Source organism: Natator depressus, chromosome 8 (assembly GCF_965152275.1).
Source record: "Natator depressus isolate rNatDep1 chromosome 8, rNatDep2.hap1, whole genome shotgun sequence".
In the NCBI taxonomy this organism is placed as follows: Eukaryota; Metazoa; Chordata; order Testudines; family Cheloniidae; genus Natator; species Natator depressus.
In genome coordinates this window covers 53,889,178-53,911,338 of record NC_134241.1, presented here as the reverse complement: position 1 = coordinate 53,911,338, position 22,161 = coordinate 53,889,178, and the positions used below count along the sequence as shown (strand labels likewise).

Genomic DNA, 22,161 nt, shown 5'->3' with positions numbered 1-22,161 from the left:
AACTGATCCAATGAGAAAACTCCAGAGGCTGCTACCTTGTCAGAGGGCGAATAAAGGGTGGAGTGAAAGGCACCCTCCTCCCCCTACCCTACAAGGAAACTTAACCAGATGGGAGCAGGTGACATTGGGTGCTAGTGTCACACCTTGAAATCCTAATCTAGGCCAGGCCAAGGAATTAATGTATGGCATTAGTAAAATCCAAGATCTGGAAGTTGAAGTTAGAGAAATTCAACTGGAAATAAGAAACTTTTAAATGGTGAGGGTAATTAACCATCGGAACAGCTTACCAATATGTGTGGTGGATTCTTTGTCATGGAATGACTTTTTGAAAGATAAACTCCAGTGCAACCAGAAATTATAGACTTGATGCAGAGATTACAGGGTGAAATTCTGTGGTCTGTAGGAGGTCAGACTGGATGATCATAATGGTCCCTCCCATATGGCTTTAGAGTCTATGAAATTTATGAATGAATGGAAGCTGCGGAGATTGGAGAAGAAGTTTCCTTCTTGCCACTGCTGATCATGGTGGAAGTCGCTCGGAACAGTCCAGGGAATGTCAGGATCACTAATTTAAACATAGAAGCTAAATTCCCTTTAACGCAGAAGAAGGTGATCTTTCAGTTCAGAGTCACTTCTCCTCTACAGCCTCTCCAATCAAGGTAGAGCAGATCTTACCTTCACGGTGTGCAGAGAAACATACCGCTTACCCTTCAATTCTTCCATGGGTGATGAGCACCCCCGCTCGCCCAGCTGGCCACACCATATACACTTACCCTTCAGTGACAAGGAAAACTGCAGCATGTAACTGATTTTATTTTTAGCCAAAAGAACTAAAACTCCTTTCTGTGAGAGAACTAATTATCACCACAATCGTTTGCAACTCACTTTGGGTTTTTGTTTTTTAAACTTCTATGCTTTGTTTGAACAGGGGCCAGGACGGGATTTTTGTTGCTGGCACAGACTTGTCTTGAAGAAGGATGTACCTCTAACAAGAAAGGCCTCCTCTCTGACCCCTGAGGGCAGTAACCCACAGTGGCACGTTTTCAACTTCATAAAAGATCCTTGAAATGAGAAAGGACGAGAGAAGATGAAGTAAAGCAAGACATTAAAAAGGAACATTGAGAGGGGAACACTCCCCCTCTCTAGCAGGCGGATGGTGCAGTCAGTTCAGAAGTAACTGTGTTAATACCACCTACTAGTACTAGAGCCCTGCACCGGAACTGGGATTCCACAGGTCCTGCAGGACCCGCTGCCAGAATAGTGGGGGTGGGTAAAATGTACTTTATTGTGCCCATATTGGATTGTCAAAAAAAAAAAACCCACACTGGTAATTTGTGGGAAAACACTAAATCTCTCATCAGTTTGTTATAAATAGATATTTAGCAATGTAAAGCAAGTTTTTCTTTTTTTTTTTTTTAAATAAAGGTTTTAATACTTACATTTAAGTAAGGGATAGAAAGAGATTTGATGTCTATTGTAACAGGAGTTAAAAGTATTTTTTACATGGTTTTAGTAAGATCTGTTTTATTCTTTTAGTGATAAAAATTGTGTCTGAATTCCGTTTTACAGTAGAACCTCAGAGTTATGAACCCCTTGGGAATGGAGGTTGTTGGTAACTCTGAAATGTTTGTAACTGAACAAAACGTTATGGTTGTTCTTTCCAAGGTTTACAACTGAACATTGACTTAACACAGCTTTGAAACTTTACTCTGCAGAAGAAAAATGCTGTTTTCCCTTTTCTTTAGTAGTTTATGTTTAACGCAGTACTGTGCTGTATTTGCTTTCTTTTTTTTGTCGCTGCTGCTGCCTGATTGCATAATTCTGGTTCCAAATGAGATGTGTGGTTGACTGGTCAGTTCCTAACTCTGATGTTCTCTGTGTATATATATTAACTGACTCCCACCCCCCCTTTCTTTTTTTTGTAGCGGGGGATAATCTCTCTCTTGCGTGGGATCTAAGGATTCTGCAGGTGGGAGCAGGATAAAAATGCAAGAGCAGGTGGGAGTGGAAGAAGGTATTGCAGGGTGGGACAGGAGCAGGATTAAAAAAACTGTCCTGGGCAGGGCTCTACCACCTACATCAAACAAAGCAGGGGCAGCAGAAGGTACGCAGTGCATATATGTATGGCCTCCGAAAGTTCAGAGAAAGTTAGCATCCATCTATCAATTCCCACAAGAGCATAGTCAGACTCCCCCTCTCATGAGATGAGCTCTCTTCACTGTTACAAATCCCGAGAGAAGATTTAGGTAAGGTCCTCTCAAAGCAGATAAACCAAAACAATCCCAGCAGAAAAAGGGGAAAGAGAAAGAGTCTGTATTCCAACCCCCACTTCAAGAGGCAAACCGTACATGCCAAGTCACCATCCACTTCCCCCAAATAAAGGAACATTCAAAGAAACTCACTGTATAAGGGGTTACAAATATTCAGACTTTATTATAAATAAGAAATACTGTTTTATACATAAAAAAAACTGAAAGTGTTGCATTTTGTTCACCGCCCCAGACAGCAAGACCACAGATTAAGGCAAAAGCTGAAGTGAAGGCACATATGGAGGAGACCACAGGCAAGAATAAAATGAGGGAACTGTTGTGTGTTCCCTGTGACAACCAGCATTCTACCAGCAGCCTTCTTGTCATCACATTATGCAAAGAAATAACTGGACCTATACAATGAGATAATGGGGCTGTACGGCAGTAGTGTATTAAGAGATTGCTTATAAAGATCCTTTTTTAAAAAATAAAAATCTGTTAAAAACAGCTTAAGAAAAAGTGAAAAGCCAGAAACCTTAGGCCTGAGGTCAGCCAGGGCATGGTGTTGCCTCTTTATATCTGCTCTTTCCACAGCCTTGGCAGAGGTGACATGGTTAGGAGGCACCCACAGGACCAGAGCAGCCAGCCAGGAAATACTGATATGAAAGTCCCAGAAGTGCGACGGGCGAAGGCAGCTCTCCTCCACTGGTGGGATTAGGAGCATTCACAGGCAGGGGAATTCCAAGTCAGTTTTTGGTAAATTGTAACAAGCTCTGGGAAAGAAGCAGGAGACGTGAGGGCAGGCTGGAACCACTCTCCCCTGCCCAGTAGCTCTGTCCCTGATGCTGTACAGAGCCCCAAACTGAGCTCTCATTTCTTGCACATGTAGGAAGGCTATAGATTCAGCATTTAGACCTCTACTGGGCCTATAATAGTGCTACAACTCCCAGGAGCAAAGCCACAACCATCAAAAATCAGCATCTCACTTTCATTAGTCAGAAACAAAGATGGTAACCAGTTTCTTATGAGCTACACACCTCAGAGTCCTTCGAGGGGCTGAGGCTGGCTCTGGAAGAGAGGCTGGGTGCCCCATCATTGGGCTGCATACAGAGGCAAGTGGGTTATTATTAATACCACAGAATAGAGATACTGCAAACACAAAGGAGGGAAGAGAGCAGGAGCCTGGCCAGGGGAGATGCCTGACCCCAAAGGAATAATAAATGGAAGAGATATATGGTGCACGTGTAGTGATGGTTAAAAGGAAGCAAGTAGAGGAGAACAGACCGTGCCATTCTGGAAATAGGACCGAGTATATTTACACACACACAAAAAGATAGACTTCCTCACTCTATAATCATGATAAAACAAACAGACACAAGACAAAAAACCCACATTCACTCAAAAATATCAATTTGAAATAATTAATAGCACCAGTGTGTGTCAGATAATAATTTCTTCCCCGCTACGCAAACGTACAAAGTTGCATAGTGTTTAAGGATAGATATATATGGATCTCAAAGGCAGGTGGTGTCAGACTGATCTAATGAGAAAACTCAAGGGGGAGGAGTTAAAGGCAACCCTTCCCCCCACCCTACAAGGCAGCTTAACTAGGTGGGAGCAGGTGACATTGAGTTGGACAGAAATTCTAAAGAGGCAAGCAGTGACAGCTGTGTGAAATACTGTGCGTGCTGGATATCTGCCATCAGAGCTAGGCCTGAACAATCTGTGCTGCAGCATTTTAGGAAGACTGGGAGATCAGCAGGAAAAAAGGGATAGGATGAGTTTTGACTTGGACAAAGGCAAGCCTGATACTGTAGTGTAAAAATACCATCCCCTGATAGCAAGAGGATGGAGAGACAGACCCTTACATCTCTATCTTAGACACCCATTTCCTACCTGAAGACATCAACTTCATATTCAGACAAACTGGTAAAAGCGCTCTGCTTTCTTCTTCAAAAAGATCTTAGTGGCTTTAAAAAAATCTGTCTCTCTCTCTCACACTAGAAGTTTTCTTTTGAGACTCCTAGTAACTATTACTGAGGAGATCCGAGCTGATCACTTGCAAGCTTCCCTACCTGGAGAATTGGGCTAGGCAGCTGTTCACAGATAAGAGACAAAATTTTTAGTTTATAGGCCAACAGTAATGTTGTTGAGACCTATCACGCCATTCTTCTCCCTTTCCTCCCTCAAGCTCTTCTCAGAGGCTGTATATCTTTCTCAGTAGATGGATATACTGCACTCTAGAAAGATGCTAAACCATTTGGTAGATGGCTACCAAAAATTTTGATTGGCCACTAATTTACATAGATTTTTTTTTTTAAAATAGTTAACATTTGGGGAAGGGGATTAGTGTTCTTTATGAGTGCAGCTATACTGGCCATTGTAATAATACTTTGATAGCCAACCCTTTCCTTCATAGAAACAGCGAACTCTGGGACTGAGGAGGTTTTAAGGTGTTAGGGGGAAGAGGAGAAAAACGAGAGCTAGTTTGCCCCACAGTACACTGTCTCACGTGGTCATTTCTGCACCACAGTAAGAGTAGTCCAAAACATTTCACATCCTTGTGCAAATCAAAGGGACGTGTGTATGAGAGAGGGGCAGAGGTGGAGTGTTGAGGAAGAGAAAATTTATAAAAAAAAAAACCCTTTGATGCCCCGAAATTGTTATTTAATTTGCTTCTCTTTAAAACTTTGCAACTTTTCCTGATTTGGAAAGAAGATAGCAACTGTGAGCAGCGGAGAGCTGGGGATTTGAAGAAGGTACTCTGTGTGTTAAGGCACTCCATAGCCAAACAATTGCTCCACCAGTCACTGGGGGAATGCTCCCCATCCCACCCTAGCACACCCTTAGGGTTTCTCAATGGACGGGGTGTTGAAACATCCAGACGGCAAGGTCTTCTTGATGTCTTCCAGGTTGTTAATGTCTTTCAGGATATCCTCAATGTCCCTGTTGTAGGCCTGTATGGCTTCGTCCTGCCGCCTGGCTGCATCCTCCAATTCAGTCACTTTCCGGTCCAGGTCACTATCTTTCATCTGATCTTTGGCCGTGTTCAGGGTACCCTCGATCTCATTCAGTTTGTTCAAGTCCACTGGGTCCAGTTGCCCTAGAAAACCAGCAGTGCACACAGTGAATTCCACTAACATTTCATGAGGCTGTTGCCTGCTCTCAAGCACTTAACCAGTAGAGTGCAAATTATGGATTAATACAGTGGAACCGTCTTATGGTGAAGTAACTGTTTTCAGAGCATTAATACTAACTGGAATTGCTACTGGCACTTTCAATACCATGAAACAAAGCAAAACTACCATTACACTTCACAAGGTGGAGTTTCATAATAAGTGGGTTCCTCTGTATTTGGATGCAAAACACCACACTTACCTGAACCCACCACAAATAAATAATAAGCCTATCACCCAGTCTCTATACTCCATGAGTAACAGGTGACTTAAATGATCCTAACCCACTGCACACATCGTGGGCCAGGTCTTCTGCTGCTTTATACAAGCTGAGGATATGGACCTTTTTGTTTTCAATAATACATTTTTAAATGTTGTCTTTAATGTAATTTAATAACAAAAGGTCATAAATTCCATCTTGCGGGTTCTTAACATAAGCTTCACTTCTACAGTTTATAAGGTTATATGATCCCTATGACTGAATCACAGCTGTGCAGTATACGGTTAATTATTCTCTACTTGTCGCTGGGCTAGGGCTTTGCAAACATAGGAGGGATTTAGCAAATCCTAACTCAAGTCTTGGGATGTAGCAGAACTTGGAATTTTTTAAAAAGCAAGGCGTTTATTGTGAATATACATTCTTCCGACAAGCTGTTCATGACACAAGGACAAAACAAAAAGGAAGAAGAGGGTTTAACGAGTTAGGGAAAATATTTTCCATTGTAATTAACTGAAGTCCTGTTGCCTTTAGAAGACTATAGTAGTGTCTAAAGCCAGCTGTTGCTTTCATTTTTCTTTCAATGTCTATTGGAGAGACTCTGTTGGTGGCCTCCTTTGTAGGTGACTGTGTCTGAGAGAGAAGAGGGTGGAAGGACTACCTGGTTCCTTCTCAACCCTTCATTTTGGCTCTGAATAGGAGCTTTCCCGTTCCTCCTTTCCTGAAGAAGCCAGGGCATGCTTGTCAAAAGGGCTCTAGACTCCTCCAAGCAGCAATATTAAGATCATGAACCTATTTATCAAAACGGGAGCTAGTGGGCTTTTCATCATTTCTCTGCTCTCCTTCTCTGCTGGGGGACCATCATAGGAGATGGAGTAACCAAATCGGGTATTTAAGTCTCCAGAAGCAGAAAGGAATATAATCTGAGCATAGGACACAAACGAGGACAAAGAGATCTCCTCACATACACACACCAGCCTTCTTTGTACCGTAAGGGCCAAACAGTCTCAGACACTGCAGAACTGAAAGAGTCACATCTGCAATGCTCACACAAAGCAGCAATGAACACACCATATACACTGTGAGTCTTTGCGGATAACCCACAAAATACTGATTCAGAAATAAATAATGTAATGGACCACTAGACACCAAGCTAATCCAATTGCTACTTTTTTCCAGCTTCTGCAATAAAACAATGCTCTGAAGAAGAAAGCAAGTGTGTTTAGGAGCAGAATTCTGCTAGGAGTGGGGAGAGTTGTAAATTAGATATATACCTAGCTGTCCCAGAAGGTCATTGATGATGGTGAGCAAGCTGTTAACAGAGTTCTTAGCTTTTCTTGCATTGTCTTCTGCCTCTTGGGCAGCCTGTGAAGCCTGTAGAAAAAAAACGGTGTGTAAATGCAATGATGTCAAAGTGGTCAGGATCATAATGGATTTGCCTCTCCTCATCGCAAAGCTCCCCCACCCAGCGCTTGCCCTCCTAGATCATTAAACTTGCCCAACACCACCACAACGGGCTACTCTCATATGTCTCTAGACGCTGTTTTGCATCCCTGGCTCCTCTGTTTAGGATAATAATCCCCAACCCCTTTCAGTCTTAGATCTGTATCACAGCTCAGATGCGTGAATATGGAGAGCAGGGCAATACACAAATCAAATTACTTAACCTTCTATGGGAAAACTAATAATGGAGGAGGCTTCCATTGGACAAGAGAGACCATTCTGGGCTGCAATCATTCTTTCATTTAGAGATGGGGCAAGTCTTAGGTCATGGAAGTCTGTCTCCAGACTATAAAGTTGCGGCAGTGCTCTATAGTTAAAGTTACAAGAGGCGTTATATTCTAATCCTGGTTTTTTTCTCTCTCTTACAAAACTTAGTTAAAAAAAAAAAGTCACTAACTGGACTTGAGACCCAAACCAGATGTTTTTGCAACCGGACAGTCGATCAGATACTAAGAATGACAGAGCCATCATACCAACTTTCACCACTGATACCAGTATCCACTCTTCTTACTGTCCCACACACTGTATTCAGCTTCCAGAATAACTCACCATGCCTGCCATCATCATATCCTGATCAGCATCCTCCTGCTTCCTCTTCAGCTCCTTCTCTGCATCTTGCAGCTGTTTCAGCATGTCATCCACTTCTTTGTCTAGCTCTGTCACATCAGAAAACGTCTTGTCGGCCTCAGACTTTGCACTGGCAGCATTCTAAGGCCAATGTAGATAAAAGGTTCAAAAAGGATGGAACACGCAGGATACAAAAGAAAATTCTTCACCCCTTTCTTTCTCCCATAATGCATCAAAGGGCAAGTTTCTCTGCTGTATGTGCCATTTCTGATGGGAGGCAAGCTCAACCACACAATTCAGCAGTAGATTTCACATCAACTCATCTCACTCCCTGGAGTTTACACAGTGGGTTGTGAAAACCATGTTAGCTCACCATGGGCTTACCACCATTCAGTCGGGCAGGAAGTGCATAGTCCCATCAGGACAGACAGGAGCAGAAATAAATTTACTCAGTTAATTTTACTATTTCACAAAGAGTGACTCAAACAGTGCTGTGAGAGTCTCACCTTCTGGACAGAATTAGCAATTTTCTCAGCATCGTCTGCTTTGTTCTTGGCTTCTCTGGCATCCTCAGCAGCATTACCAAGAGCCAGCTCTGCTTGCCTTGTCTTATTATTGGCCTCAGCAATGGTTCGAGTAATGGCAGGAATCTTCTTCAGTGCCTCCTCAGCGGCTGTCTTGTTATCATTCACACGCTTGTCAAAATCTGATAAAAATTCAGGAAATGTTTTGCCTCCTGTTCTGGAAGGCTCAGACACTTGTCAGGCCAAGGAAACCTAGCCAGCAGCCTAGCCAGCAGCACAGCCTATGCTACCTTTAAAATTGGAGGGAAGAAGAACGATAGGGGACGGGGGGGCAAGCTGATCAATGCCTTTGAAAGGAGTGCTATGGTTTCTGTTAGAGGAGAGACACACGCTGGTGGTATCACAGGTGTTAACCCAGGATGTACTGATTGACTGCACAGGCAGTCAGGGCAGTATTTACACTGATATAGGAATACCAGATCAAGTTTATTATTGTCTTTCTCCCTTCTGGCAAATGCAATGCTCCGATCTTCCGGAATACCAGTGACTGCGGATCAGGGGGGTTTGAGGCTCAATACGCAGACTGTATAGTGATGCTAAATTATAAGTGGAGGCTAGCAATGTAGGTTGATGGTCGCTGTTGAATGAAAAGTTAGTTTCCAGAGGCAAGAGCTTAAACCACACAAATCCCTAAACCAGTTTGCCTCAGATGGAAGAGGCCCAGTCATTATACAAACCATTTACAGCTATTGTCCCTAGAGGTCTCTCTTATACCTCTCAGGTTGCTGAGAATGTCATTGGCCTCCTCTAGTGTCTCTCTCCCCTTCTTGGCAGCTTCTTCAGCCAGAGCTTTGGCAGCATCTGCTCGGGCCAGCAGCTGGTCGGCAGTCTAAAGATACATAACACAGCTCAGCATATTCTCGTCTTCTGTAGAACAAAATCTAACCATGCAACAATGTGTCATGCCAGTGGCCCAGCAAATCCCAGCCCAGTACAAACAAAGGGCTCATTACCAATGATAGACTATGCTTCCTCTACACAATCATTTGAGGGGTACCTGTCCCCATGACACAGTCCCACATAGCACGGTCCGCTGCTGTTTATGCCCTCCAGTGAGAATCTCAACACCACTGTATTTTCACTAGCTTTTCCTATTTTGTGTTCAGAACCTGCGGTTTACTCCCTCCACCCACCTTGATGTCCACAAAGTCAGTTATTAGCAGCATAAGAATGAATGAATCTCTCAGATCTGGTCTGTCATTTGCTTCCTTAGGGTCACTTCACTACGCACCCCAGAACTAACCTGTTGTTCAGTCCTTCCTTTCTCCAATAGATTCTTCACTTCCAGCTCCTTCCCTTTCATGTCCTCTCTCAAATCCTCATAATCCATCAACTTCCTGTCAATGAGCTGATCCAGCTCCTCTGCTTCCTTCTTGATCTTATTTGCCTCATTCTGTATGTAAAGATCGGAAACAAAACCAGCTTCTGTGAACATAACAGAACTTCTTTGCAGGGAGACAACAGATACACTGTGTACTTTCCTGTGCTCAAAAGAGACAGAAGCTGCAGTTAGATTCCTACTATTCTGTTATTACTAATTTGATGCTCAAAAATTCTTAACAGGATCAGGGCCTCATTGTGCTGAATGCAATACAAAACACAGAGAGAGACAGTCCCTATGCAAGAAAGCTTACATCAAACTCTCTTCTAGTGTGTGTGTATGGTGGGGGGGGGGGGGGGGAGGGTAGGAGGAGAGAGAATGGGAAAGGGAACAGCTTAGAGGGCTCGGCATTAGGTCTGAGAGTCTTGCTTTCCCTAAAAGCAGGTGACTCTGTCTTTCATCCTTCAGAAATGGATAAATAGAGAAACATGCAATTTCCTTTGTGTGTGTCTTTCTGATGAGGACTGAAATGTCAAGGTCCTGACTATTCCATACAGACAAAAATTACATGGCACTTAAACATACAGGTGGTAGCTCCAGTATTGTTTGCAAAGCACTAAACAAGGCATTAGTAATTTATCACACCAGTTCATATTTGCCACCATTGATCTTTGAACACACTGTGCATGTTGCTTGACTCAGATACCTCTAGCCCCTTGGAGTCCACAGCAGGAAGACTGGTGAGATTAGCATAGATCTGCAGGGCCTTATTCCCAGCTTCCTCTGCCTCCGCATGCACCTTGTTAGCCTGTTTCTCTAGGTCTCGTGAAATGTTTTTTGCTTGATTATACCTAAGAGACAACAGAGTATCCAGTTAGCCTATGATTTCATTCTTTTACTGAATCAGAAAAAGGGGGATAAAATTGTCTTGGCAGAAGTGAAGACAGAAGTTGAAATAGAGAACTCACATGAAACCTACTGCTTAAAAGCAGGTACCTCCCACCAGCCAAAGTACAGAGGACATCTTGTTTTAAGCACCATCCCCCTTCCCCACTCAAACCCAGGAGAGAATAATCTGCTTCCTGTTACGGACTCACTTCCTGTTGAGCTCATCTATGTCACTTGCAGTTTGGTTCTCTCCTGCCAGTGTCTTCAACAGCAATGTATACGCTTCTGTGGATGTATCATTTGCTGCCTTTGCTATGCGCACAATGTCATCAGCTTCTTGTTTGTGTCTAGACAATATTACAGAGGGAAAATAATCCAATTAGAATTACCAGCCAATTTTATTCCCATCTACCCCTCCCCCTCTCCTCTCCCAGTACCACAGTTAGGGTGCTAATAAAGAGGTGTTGTCTCCCCAACCCACTGCCAACACACCAGTAAAGCTTGTGAGAGCAACTGCAGGGTACTACTATGATTTTACATTTCTACAGCATGGCGTTTAGGCCAAAGGTTGCCCTCATCAGTAATACTCATATACAGCTCTGATGACCACAGGTCCCAGAACTCAATGCCCCATCATTGATCCAAGCAGCTGCAGCTTTGTATTGAGCAAAAGGAGGCTTGCTCCATTCCAGGCAAATTAAGGTTAGCCTTCCATTTCCCAGCAGGGACCCATGCAGCCCTCAAGAAGGCAAAAACCAAGTGCCCTACCCTTACATTGCCGCTTTGTACTGGCACACTGGGCCTTACCGTTCAGCCAATTTACGAGCCTCTTCTGCCAAGAGAGTCATGTTGTTCGGGTCACCACTGGAGTCTGGTGGGGTAATGGACTGAAAGCAAAATCAAATATTTCAGAAGCTATTCTTTTCTCTTTTGTTGATTGTCACTTTAATTATTCATAGTCATGGGTTGCAGACTTGTGACTGCTCTATTTCTCATTTCTTACATTAGTTTGCAAAGTCTGAGATTTTTAGCATGGGTTCTTCCCCAAAAACAAATGCTTCAAGATTTTGTTTAGGATGTGTAAGTGTGTGTGAAAGAGAGAGACTGGGGAGCACAGTGGGAGGCAAAGTGGTTACAGAAATCCCTTAGGGTTGTTTATGAGTGCTGGGATATACACAGCTCACCCAGTATACAATGGAAGAGCCAACAAATCTTGTACAAAGATATACATGTTTCCCATTCAAGTGCTATTATAAGCAGCAAGTACAAAAATGTAAAACTATGAAGAATACCAGGAGTTTCCTTTCAACTAGTAATATTTTTCTCATTTGTTTGTGCCACACACACTAACAAATCTTATCCCCCGTTTTATGAGATTCTCTATGATGTTAAACACACAATGTTACAACCCAAGCTTAGTGCTAGTTTGTGACGAGGGGCAGGGAGGAGAAATGCACTCAGGACATTAAGAACCTTATTCTACTCACAAAAATGGAAGACAATACACAATAGGGCGTTTACGTCACAAAATACTCACCACATTGGCAACTGCCATCTTTGCCTTCTCTAGCATATTAGAAGCTACTTCAATCAGGTCCTCTGTGCCCTCCACCCGCTCTCGGGCTTGCTCAGCTAGGCCTTCAGTCTCCCTCACTGTATTTTGGATGTTCTGTAATCGGCCAAGCTGGCTTGCCAGAGTGCTGTTAATTTCCTTGAGACGATCCATCAGGCCCTGATCCACATCTGAGACGAACAACATAAAAAGGGAGAAAGCAAAATTAATTAGACTGGAAGCATGAGTTGCAGAAATAAAACATTTGGTAAGTCACTGCCGTCTGCAACATGTTGGTAGGTTAATCCCTTGTTGAAAGGGGTCCAGAAGAGCCTTTTAATGAGAGGGTAATCGGCTTACAATCCAAGTCATTACCAGAATGTGCATAAAAACCACAAGAAATGAAGACACCTCTACCTTTTAATGCTCCTGCTGGGCATTAAGCGTTTGTGAGCACATTTGGCCAGAATTTTGAATGCAAGACCTGGCACATAAAGGAGGTGGATAGTTGCTTTTCAAATGAATTATGTTCAAAGAATGAAACATTTGTTCCACCTATTCTATTAGGGAAGCAGTTTGCAAATTTTGGAGCTGAGCCCTCCTTTGAGTTACATTTTTTGGTTGCACCCCCCTAACCAGACAAAAACAGTCACATGCAAAAGTACACTTGATAAACCTAACAGAGACTTTAACGCAACTTTAATTATATTACCTACACCTGTAAAGTTTCAAATACACGGATACTGACCAATGGCACAGCCGAGACTTCCTCAACCTTGCAGCCAGGCTGCCCCGCTAGGGCATGGACAATACCTGCCCCTCGCTCCCTCCTACTCGGGTTTTCAGGGTGGAGGAAGGTGCATGCAATGGTCTCTGCAGGTGAGTCATGGGGTGGAGGTGATGCCCGAGCTGTGTGATGCTGGCACAAGCTACCTCCTGCGCTCAAAATGTTCCTCAAGGGTGTGTGCCCCAGTTTGAAAACTGTATTAGGGTCAAATTCTATCCAAAAATGCACAGATAAAGGGGCAAGCCATGCACTGTTCTCTGCTGCACAGAGAGGTAGAGAGTAAGGAATCTTCACCCCCAGGCTCCAAAACTGCTTTGCAACCGCTGTTGCATACCTGAGAAACAACAGCCTCCACAGCTTGTGCTCCTGCTCCACAAGGAGGAGAGTAATGGCTGGCAGATCTACACAGCAACAGATTCACCAGCCTGGTGTCTTTCCTCCCCATCCTAAAGCCTTCCCAACTATGTGGCTGGGTAGAGAGTTTTTCTGGATCTGGGTTCTGCAATGCTATAGGAGGTAGAAACCTCTCCATGGCCTCCCCAAACCCTGCCCTAAAACCGGTAAGTAAGGTGAAACTATTACAGTTCTTGAAACAGTGACTAATCTGATGGATACAGTAGAAGACACCAAGACACAGCAGGGCCACCCAAGGAGAGAGAGCGCTTAACTAGGTTTTGGGTTTTTTAAACCAGACCCTTAACATTATCTTAATATTGTGTACTATAAATACACATGTACACATTCTGTGCACAAGAGTGAGATTAATTTTAAAAAAATGAAGGCTGGTAAATCAACTACAAACAAACAAAAATCCTCAGGAAATCCAAGAGTTAAGGTTTCTATAGCAATGTCGCCCTTGCCAGATTACACACCCTGGAAGTTTTAATGTGAACATTTAACTAGTTTTAATTTAGTGAACTACATATTCAGATAGAAAATACTACACATGCACAAAGTGTTCAAATTAACATGGTTGTTGCAGGAAATTGACATGAGGGGCTTTTGAGTACCTGTTCTCTCAACTTTAATGGTGAACTAACAGTTTCTGCATTTAATTTGCCTTTTTATTTATTTCAGAGAGGAGCAAAAAACCCAGAGCTCTCCCTGCTATACTAGTGCACTTTAGCTTCACAGCCTTTCCTGAGACGCAGGCACCCTAAAGGTATGTCTACACAGCATTTTGGACTGAATGGGAGCAAGCCTCCCAGCCCAGATCGACAGGCTTGGGGAAGTGGGACTCATACTAGCACTCTACATACACCTCTGGAGACAGCACTTTGAAGTTATGGCTCGGGCTGGGACTCAGGCTCTGAAGGTCAATCCCCTCCCGAGGCCCCAGTGGCTCAAGCCCAAGCCCAAGCCATAATTTCAAAGTGCTGTCTATAGAGTTATCTTTAGCACATCAGCATGAGCCCCACTACCCCAAGCCTGAGGCTCCCACTAGCTTCAAAATGATGTGTAGACATACCCTAGGAGACCCTGAAGGTAAAGTGATCCCCTGCATGCTTAAGACTCTAAACAGCTTGACCTTAAAGAGCCACAAATCCCCCCAAACACTAACAATGCTGAACATTTAAACACTGAATTGACTTTTGTAAAAGGGGAATTATTTACCTCCTCAAGTGAGGGCTAGGAAACAAACCAACCAAAGCCCCCAATCCTATGACCACCTGTGCACTCGAATCACTTACGTAAGCAGTTCCAGCACCAACCGCTGCAAAGAACTATCATCCCAATTTCTGAAATGATTGTGCACATTTGGGAAGGTTTCTCAGACAGCATGGACCTGCTCCTCCTATGCTGGCCAGCACACAGCCCACCTGTATTCCCAGAGTTCAGTGCAATCACTCACGTAGTGCTGGACATCCTACAAGAGTCTCAGACCAACACCTGTCAATCCAAACCACGACCTCCTTGGCTGGTGAATATGTCTTGAACTGGTCAGACGACATGGACTCAAGTGCCAGCACCATGCAGAAGATATAGAGGCTGACTGAAGCCGATACCCTTCACTACATATGACCACATCACGGTCACCAATATGGCTTAAGTGCTGGCCTGGGATCAGCTGACGAATGAACAGTGGCTGAGTGAAGCTGAACCCAAGCAAGACAGAGGTGATGCAGGTGGGCAGAGGAAAGCATTAAGAAGAATGTGCAGCCATGGCGCAGTCTCCTTTGGTTGAAGGCAAACACCCACAATTGGTCAGTTAAATCCAGGAGCACTCCTAAACTACACTCTTCTCACTGACAACTAAGCTCTCGCACAGTAGATGCTTTCATAGAATCACAGAATATCAGGGTTGGAAGGGAACTCAGGAGGTCATCTAGTGCAACCCCCTGCTCAAAGCAGGACCAATCCCCAATTAAATCATCCCAGCCAGGGCTTTGTCAAGCCTGACCTTAAAAACTTCTAAGGAAGGAGATTCTACCACCTCCCTAGGTAACGCATTCCAGTGTTTCACCACCCTCCTAGTGAAAAAGTTTTTCCTAATATCCAACCTAAACCTCCCCTACTGCAACTTGAGACCATTACTCCTTGTCCTGTCCTCTTCTACCACTGAGAATAGTCTAGAACCATCCTCTCTGGAACCACCTCTCAGGTAGTTGAAAGCAGCTATCAAATCCCCCCTCATTCTTCTCTTCTGCAGACTAAACAATCCCAGTTCCCTCAGCCTCTCCTCATAAGTCATGTGTTCCAGACCCCTAATCATTTTTGTTGCCCTTCGCTGGACTCTCTCCAATTTATCCACATCCTTCTTGTAGTGCGGGGCCCAAAACTGGACACAGTACTCCAGATGAGGCCTCACCAATGTCGAATAGAGGGGGACAATCACATCCCTCTATCTGCTCGCTATGCCCCTACTTATACATCCCAAAATGCCATTGGCCTTCTTGGCAACAAGGGCACACTGCTGACTCATATCCAGCTTCTTGTCCACTGTCACCCCAGGTCCTTTTCCGCAGAACTGCTGCCTAGCCATTCGGTCCCTAGTCTGTAGCGGTGCATCTCTGGTTGGCTAGGAGGCTCCCTTCCATCCTGGCAGACAGCGACATGGCTTTGGTTACACACACTTTTGTCACAGCCTGCCTGGACTACAGCAATGCGATATACTTGGGGATGAAGCTACCAGCCCCGAAGAAACCCTAACTATCACAAAATTCTGCAGCATGTGACATCCTCAACAGGGGCTACTAAAAGCACATCAAACCTGTCCTTGGCTCTCTATATTGACTACCCACAGCCCTTACTCTTTACACCTTCCACGGCCTAGGCCCAACATATCTTTTAAAGATTGCCAAAAGCTCCATGAAGACCATGGTTGACAATTCAGCTCCTTGGGCACCATGGAACTCTCTACCAAGAGGGTAAAGCTTGTCTGTGTAGAAAACAGAGCTTTTTCCCGGCTGGACTGAGACTATGGAACAAACTTGCACAGGAACTAAGAAGCACCACAAGTCTCATTCCTTTCTGCTCCAAGCTCAAGGTGTGTTTCTTTGACAACGGTCTTCTCTAACAAATGCACAACGTATATTTAAAACTATGCATATACCCAACATAAGTCACGTCACTTAGCGAACTGCTGAAAGACACAGACATGCTATGGTGATGAGGGCAGCATAAGATCCTACAGAGAACAGAGCTTGAACAAACCCGGAAAACAACCTACTCATCTCTGGGCTAAGACCAAACATGGAATGTTTAGGCCCAAAGAAATTTCTTTGGGAAAGCTATGAGCAACAGCAGCCTCAGAATACTACTGGTGAATACTATGAAAATAGACATACCCTTAATGTACCCTTAAATGTACATTTTTAAACAAGTAGAAAGATTTTCATAGTTAATAAGTCTCTTTAAATTAAATCCTGAAGCAAATTATGTGGTAACAAAAAGAAGCTTGGACCAGGAATTTAGCAAATCGTTAGCTCCATGGCACCCTCTGTCAGATCAGTTCAACCAACCTTTGCTGTTCTGTGCATCTCGAAGCAAGTCCATGACATCTCTCTCTGCCTCCTTCAGTCTGTCCTCAAAAGCCTGATCAGTCACCGTTTCATCTCCAGTACCAAGGTTTGCTATAAGATTTTCCAGCTCCTGCAACCTCTCGCGTTGTTCTGCCACCTAAGCAAAGGAGATAGGGGGACAGAAATAAACAGCCTCATTCCAAAAGCTGAGACACAAAGTACTTGTCAGTTGTTTCAGCTTCCAGGAGGTGTCGCTCAGACACCGTGTGAGAATCTCCATGCAAGTACATCTAGATCCATGTCTGTCTCTTTCCCAAGAGTTCAGCCCCCAGCAAGCAGCAGAGGGGTATGCTACTTGGTGTTTGTCAGCCTCCAGCAGTAATAGGAGACAAGTAGAAAGTTACACTGCAGGTCTTACCTTATCTCTAACCAGTCTATAGCATGCAGGGCATTCTTGACAGCCAGGCCAGGACCGATTGTAGAAATAATTCTCTTCACACTGGTCACAACGGCTCCCCACAAAGCCTTCCTTACACTCACAGCGACCATCCTCCTTGCACTGTAGGGAGCGAGAGCCCTCGGTGTCACAGTCACATGCTGCGTAAAAGTTAAAGCATGGGAATCAGACTGGCTGGGAGAAAGACAGATCGAGAATTTCTCTGAACTGCAGACTATTCTCTGAAAGAACACCACAGCAGGGCACCAGCACACAGTTTGAGGCTTGACACTTCTGTGCACTGTATCAGGCAAAGCGCAAGATGTAACTTCTCAGTTTGAGACACTATTCACATCAGTGCCCCACAATCTGACCTCTCTGTATTGGTCCATCTCATTAGAATGATCTGAAAATAGTTAATCTACTCTCTCAGTAACAAGGAAGTTGGAAAGAAGATTTAGATACAGCCCTATATTTGTATCACATTTACACTTTGTTTCTTCTCAGGACTGAGTCAGCAACTTATGGGCACATTCCAGAGTAGAGACGCAGGAGCTTAGACAGCAGAAAACAGAACTGTTCTGGAAACATATTCAGAGCAAGTGATTATGCCAAAGAGAAGCAGATGTCTACAAGTAAATGCAATCAGAGTCCCTCAGAGACAGAAAAAGAAACTCTTACAAATAAATCAAGATTCAAACACCCTCCCCGGGACCAGGTCTCACCCTCTGTCCACGATGTGGACACAATAAGACAACTCTTGTTTGTCACATTAAACATGGTGCTGGTGAAGTGAGAAGGCAGCAGCAGCGGGCAGGATGAGAAAACGGAGACATGCCGTGTTCGTTTCCGCTTCCCCTCGTTCTCCAACCCACCAACACTTACGTTTGCAGCCTTCAGGTCCGAATCCGAAGTGGTTGACCTCACATCTGTTGCAGTGCTGCCCAGTGATGCCTGGTTGACACTCACACTGCCCTGTTTGTATGTCACAATGGCCATCGGTGGAACCCAGCGGATGGCAGTCGCACCTGTTGAAGGAGACTATATTTCAAGTGACAATAAAAAAAACCAGCAAAAACAATAGGCTGCACTTGCACCTTTCATTCGAGGATCTCAGAGGTACTATACAAGCAGTAAGCCTCACATCTCCCATGTGAGGTGGGTATTGCTGTGCCTGTCTTTGATGTGGAAAGCAAGGCACAGAAACTAACTGAACTGTGCAAGATCACGCAGGGACTGAGCTAGGAATGGGATCCAGAACCCCCACCTACCAGTCTTCGCCTGTAATCATAACATGGTTTCTATTTATAAATTACCCTTCTCTATAGAACCTTATCAGATCTGCTCCATGAATAATCCTCTCCTCCATGAATAATCCTGTCCTCTCACTGTTCACAAAAAAAATCCCATCCACCTGTTATGGATGCTGAAATCAGGGTTAAGCACATCCCCCCGAAAAACATACTCGCTGCCACAGCTGCGGGTCAACCTCACCTGTCACAGCCACGTCCACTCTGTAGGTTGTAGAAGCCAGGCTCACAAGCACTACAGTCCCTCTCGGTGACACGTGGCAGGCACTCACACTGCCCAGTTACTTGATTGCAGCTTGTCTGCTGGTTCACTGTTCCATACGGATTACAACTGCACGCTGCCAGAGATGGAAAGGGGAACATGTTCCCAGTAATTAGCAGGAAACCAGCACTGTAAGCAGCATTAGACTGGAGCCTCCAAACATGCCAGATAGCACAAGAATGCAAATCGTAAGCTGCACCACCATACCACATGCAATGCCCACACTGTGTCAGGCCACTGGACAGGCTTACAGCATAGGCATTTTATCAAGCCATAACCATCAGCATAGTATGAAATCTAGCACTGCAGTTGACAAGTCTGCACACAGCACCAAAATCGGACTTCTGACATTTTCCCTAATATGATGTCAGGCCAAGACAGAGCACAAAAGGACAGATCTGTGCAGCCAAAACATTCAATCATTCCAAGGATGTGCCAGTGAGACTAAGAAGGGGCATCTGTAGCCATGAAAAGGGTTCTGATTTTCACATGTGAATCAGCTGAGAAAGGCACTTACCCTTGCATTTAACCTCGGGGTTGGAGGCTAAGGGGTTCCCAAAAAAACCATCTTTGCACCGGTCACAGTAGAAGCCAGCTGTGTTGTAGATGCATTTCAGGCATTCCCCTGTCAAGCGGTTACAGTTCCCCACGGCATTGGGATCAATGTTGTCACTGCACTGGCAGAGACGGCAAAGCCTGGCAGGGCCATTTTCACCAAGTGGATCTCCAAAATAGCCGTCGTCACACAGCTCACATCTTTTACCTGGGGGCAGGACAAACATACATGTCACAGTAGGCAGCCAGCAGTTACAAGGTAACCTGGATTCCCCTACAGCAGCGGTTTTCAAACTGGGGGTCGGGACCCCTCGGGGGTCACAAGGTTCTTACATGGGGGGTCACGAGCTGTCAGCCTCTACCCCAACCCCCATTTGCCTCCAGCATTTATAATGGTGTTAAATATATTTTAAAAGTGTTTTTAATTTATAAGGAGGGGTCGCACTCAGAGGCTTGCTATCTGAAAGGGGTCACCAGTACAAAAGTTTGAGAACCACTGCCCTATAGCCTCTCCTGCAAAGTGAGTCCCTCAGCACCTTTTTCCTCATCTGACGTGAAGTAACCAGGAAGAGATCAGGTTTCAAAGCACTGCAATGGAGGAGTCAGTCACAACCTCCATTAGTTAAAGCTACCTTTGGATTTCCAGTTAAACTGTGATTTAAAAACCTTCGTATCACTCCAAAAATACTCTGATTTGTTCTTAAGAAACATGCCAATGAGATACTAATACACAACTTTCCACATACAGTTTCTCTCAATATTCTGTCACTTGAAAAGTCTAAAATAGTGTTTCTCAACCATTTTGATACCAGGGACCTGCTTGCTCCCTTCCTAAAGTGGGTCAGGGAGATCTCAGAGACAGGGGCTGGTCCAAAGACCAGTCATTGAGAAACACTGGACTAAAAAGCCATAATTTTTGTGCCACTTGAATATCACAGATCCCCAACCTCTTCCAGACTTCACACACTAGTTAAGCTATACTCCAGCACAGACTAAGTTCCAAAATATAAAATACAAAAAATGACTGCCCCTATTAATTGTAACAACTGAGATCAGCTAAAGCCGACAGACAGATATATGGAGACTCACCAACCACTTTCAGTACAGGAGGCTGTGAGGCTGCAACAAGGACGGAAGACTCCATATAGAAGACAGCCCTGCAGCAACTCCAGCTCCCCACCCTAGGCAATCACTGATACACAACTTGGCCCCTCGGCCTCCCTAGGCAGCATATGACAAGCTTTGTCCCCAGTTACTCCCTCACTATATATAGACTCCCTGCACAAAACAGCTCAATACTCTCCTCTGCTTCCCAATGCCACTGCTTCCCATAGTCCTCCTAAGATGTTAGTGGTGACCCTGCTCTGTTGTCCCCTTTAAGACGGGGATGGAAACCACAGAAGATTTGCCAGACCCCTTCACACAAGCTAAAAGCTCAGCTTCTCAGGCTGCTCTTTCACATGCAAACCTCCCCCTTTCCCTTCCATCACATCACAAACTTCACCACAAGTGGGGACACATTGGGAGGGAGGTGAGGGCAGCAGAGCCCAGCAGGCTCAGCAGTGACTAGTGTGGGCATGCCAGATATGGCAGTAATAAATAAAGATAAGCCTGAATATTCAAGGCAATCTGAATCTAGATCTGAACTTAGCAGTTCGAACCAATAACAAAACACACAATCCGAAAAAAAAAAAAAAAAAAAAAATCTATTGCATGTCTGTGCAACTCCTCCAAGCTGATCTGTAGATGGCATATTCTTGTGTTTGAGCAGACACAGCGAACTAGTGCAGGGACTCAGAGGCAGTCATCTAGCCAAGTGTTTGTAAGCATTTTAAGGGTCCTCTTCTTTTGACTCCCTGGTGTCAAGCCTAAATTCAGCTGAAGGCCTTGCCACTTTGAGTTGTATTTGCTGGTTATAGACAAAAAAAGGCTTTACTTAAAGGGTTAACACCCTCATCTACTTTATGATTTACTATTTAAAATAAGATACAGATCTGCGGAGACATTTGTTTTAGGCTGTAAAAAACAATATGGATTTGTACATTAGTTGACCTGTCCTGATGAATCACTGCAGCCTATGGCTTCCTAGGCAGAACAAACCTGCTGCAGCAAACGACATGCAACGTCTGACAGACTGGCAGAGGGAAGATATGCCCTATAATTTTATCCTGATTTGAACAGAAAAATTCAACAGCTCTCACGCCTGTTTTAATGACAATCGTATTCCATTTCCACCAAGCTCCACATGATTAACAATGCTCAGTATCAGAAATGATCACGGCTCGTGTATCCCAAGTATTTTCAGACTTTGCTCAGACTAAATTTCAGTTTCTTCACTCAGGAAAGAGAAACATTTGGCTTTTTTCAATTCATAGAATCCCAAGAATTAGGGCAACAAAGAGCTCGATACTAGTTACCAAGCTGTCTGCTAAGAAAAAAGCAACCACAAAATACAGAGGGGATCAGTTCTGCTCATTTCCCTTTACTGTGCAAAGCAGCAGACCTGGTATAAGAAGGCTCTCTCTGGGCAGGTGGGATGTGGAAGCTCTGAATAAAGAACGCACCTGTGGTACCAGCAGGACAGTTGGTGCACACCACCTCCTTAGTCTTGGGCACTACGGCGCAGCTGGAGCCCCCTGGACATGGACATGGCTGACAGTCTGAGGAAATGCCTGTAGTTGCATCTCCGTAATACCCATCACTGCACTTCTCACAGTGAGGGCCTGCAGTGTTATCTCTGCAGTCGCAAGCACCTGTGGGATTGTGAGGGAGTGGGGAAGAGAAAAATACAA

General features: G+C 44.4%; 1 protein-coding gene across 1 annotated transcript in view; it reads right to left on the bottom strand.

The window, feature by feature from the left end:
• Positions 1-2,457: 2,457 nt before the first annotated feature.
• Positions 2,458-22,161, bottom strand: part of LAMC1 (laminin subunit gamma 1) — a 139,390-nt gene continuing 119,686 nt past the window's right edge. Inside the window, exons 13-28 of the mRNA XM_074961100.1 lie at positions 21,934-22,122; positions 19,332-19,577; positions 18,737-18,890; positions 18,128-18,270; positions 17,225-17,403; positions 16,807-16,963; positions 12,043-12,248; positions 11,313-11,392; positions 10,715-10,852; positions 10,324-10,468; positions 9,540-9,689; positions 9,011-9,125; positions 8,219-8,418; positions 7,695-7,853; positions 6,917-7,016; positions 2,458-5,352 (exon numbers count right to left, since the gene is read on the bottom strand). Coding sequence (XP_074817201.1) covers positions 5,096-5,352; positions 6,917-7,016; positions 7,695-7,853; positions 8,219-8,418; positions 9,011-9,125; positions 9,540-9,689; positions 10,324-10,468; positions 10,715-10,852; positions 11,313-11,392; positions 12,043-12,248; positions 16,807-16,963; positions 17,225-17,403; positions 18,128-18,270; positions 18,737-18,890; positions 19,332-19,577; positions 21,934-22,122 — 2,618 coding nt within the window. The 3' untranslated portion in view covers positions 2,458-5,095. The remainder of the gene's footprint in view (positions 5,353-6,916; positions 7,017-7,694; positions 7,854-8,218; positions 8,419-9,010; positions 9,126-9,539; positions 9,690-10,323; positions 10,469-10,714; positions 10,853-11,312; positions 11,393-12,042; positions 12,249-16,806; positions 16,964-17,224; positions 17,404-18,127; positions 18,271-18,736; positions 18,891-19,331; positions 19,578-21,933; positions 22,123-22,161) is intronic.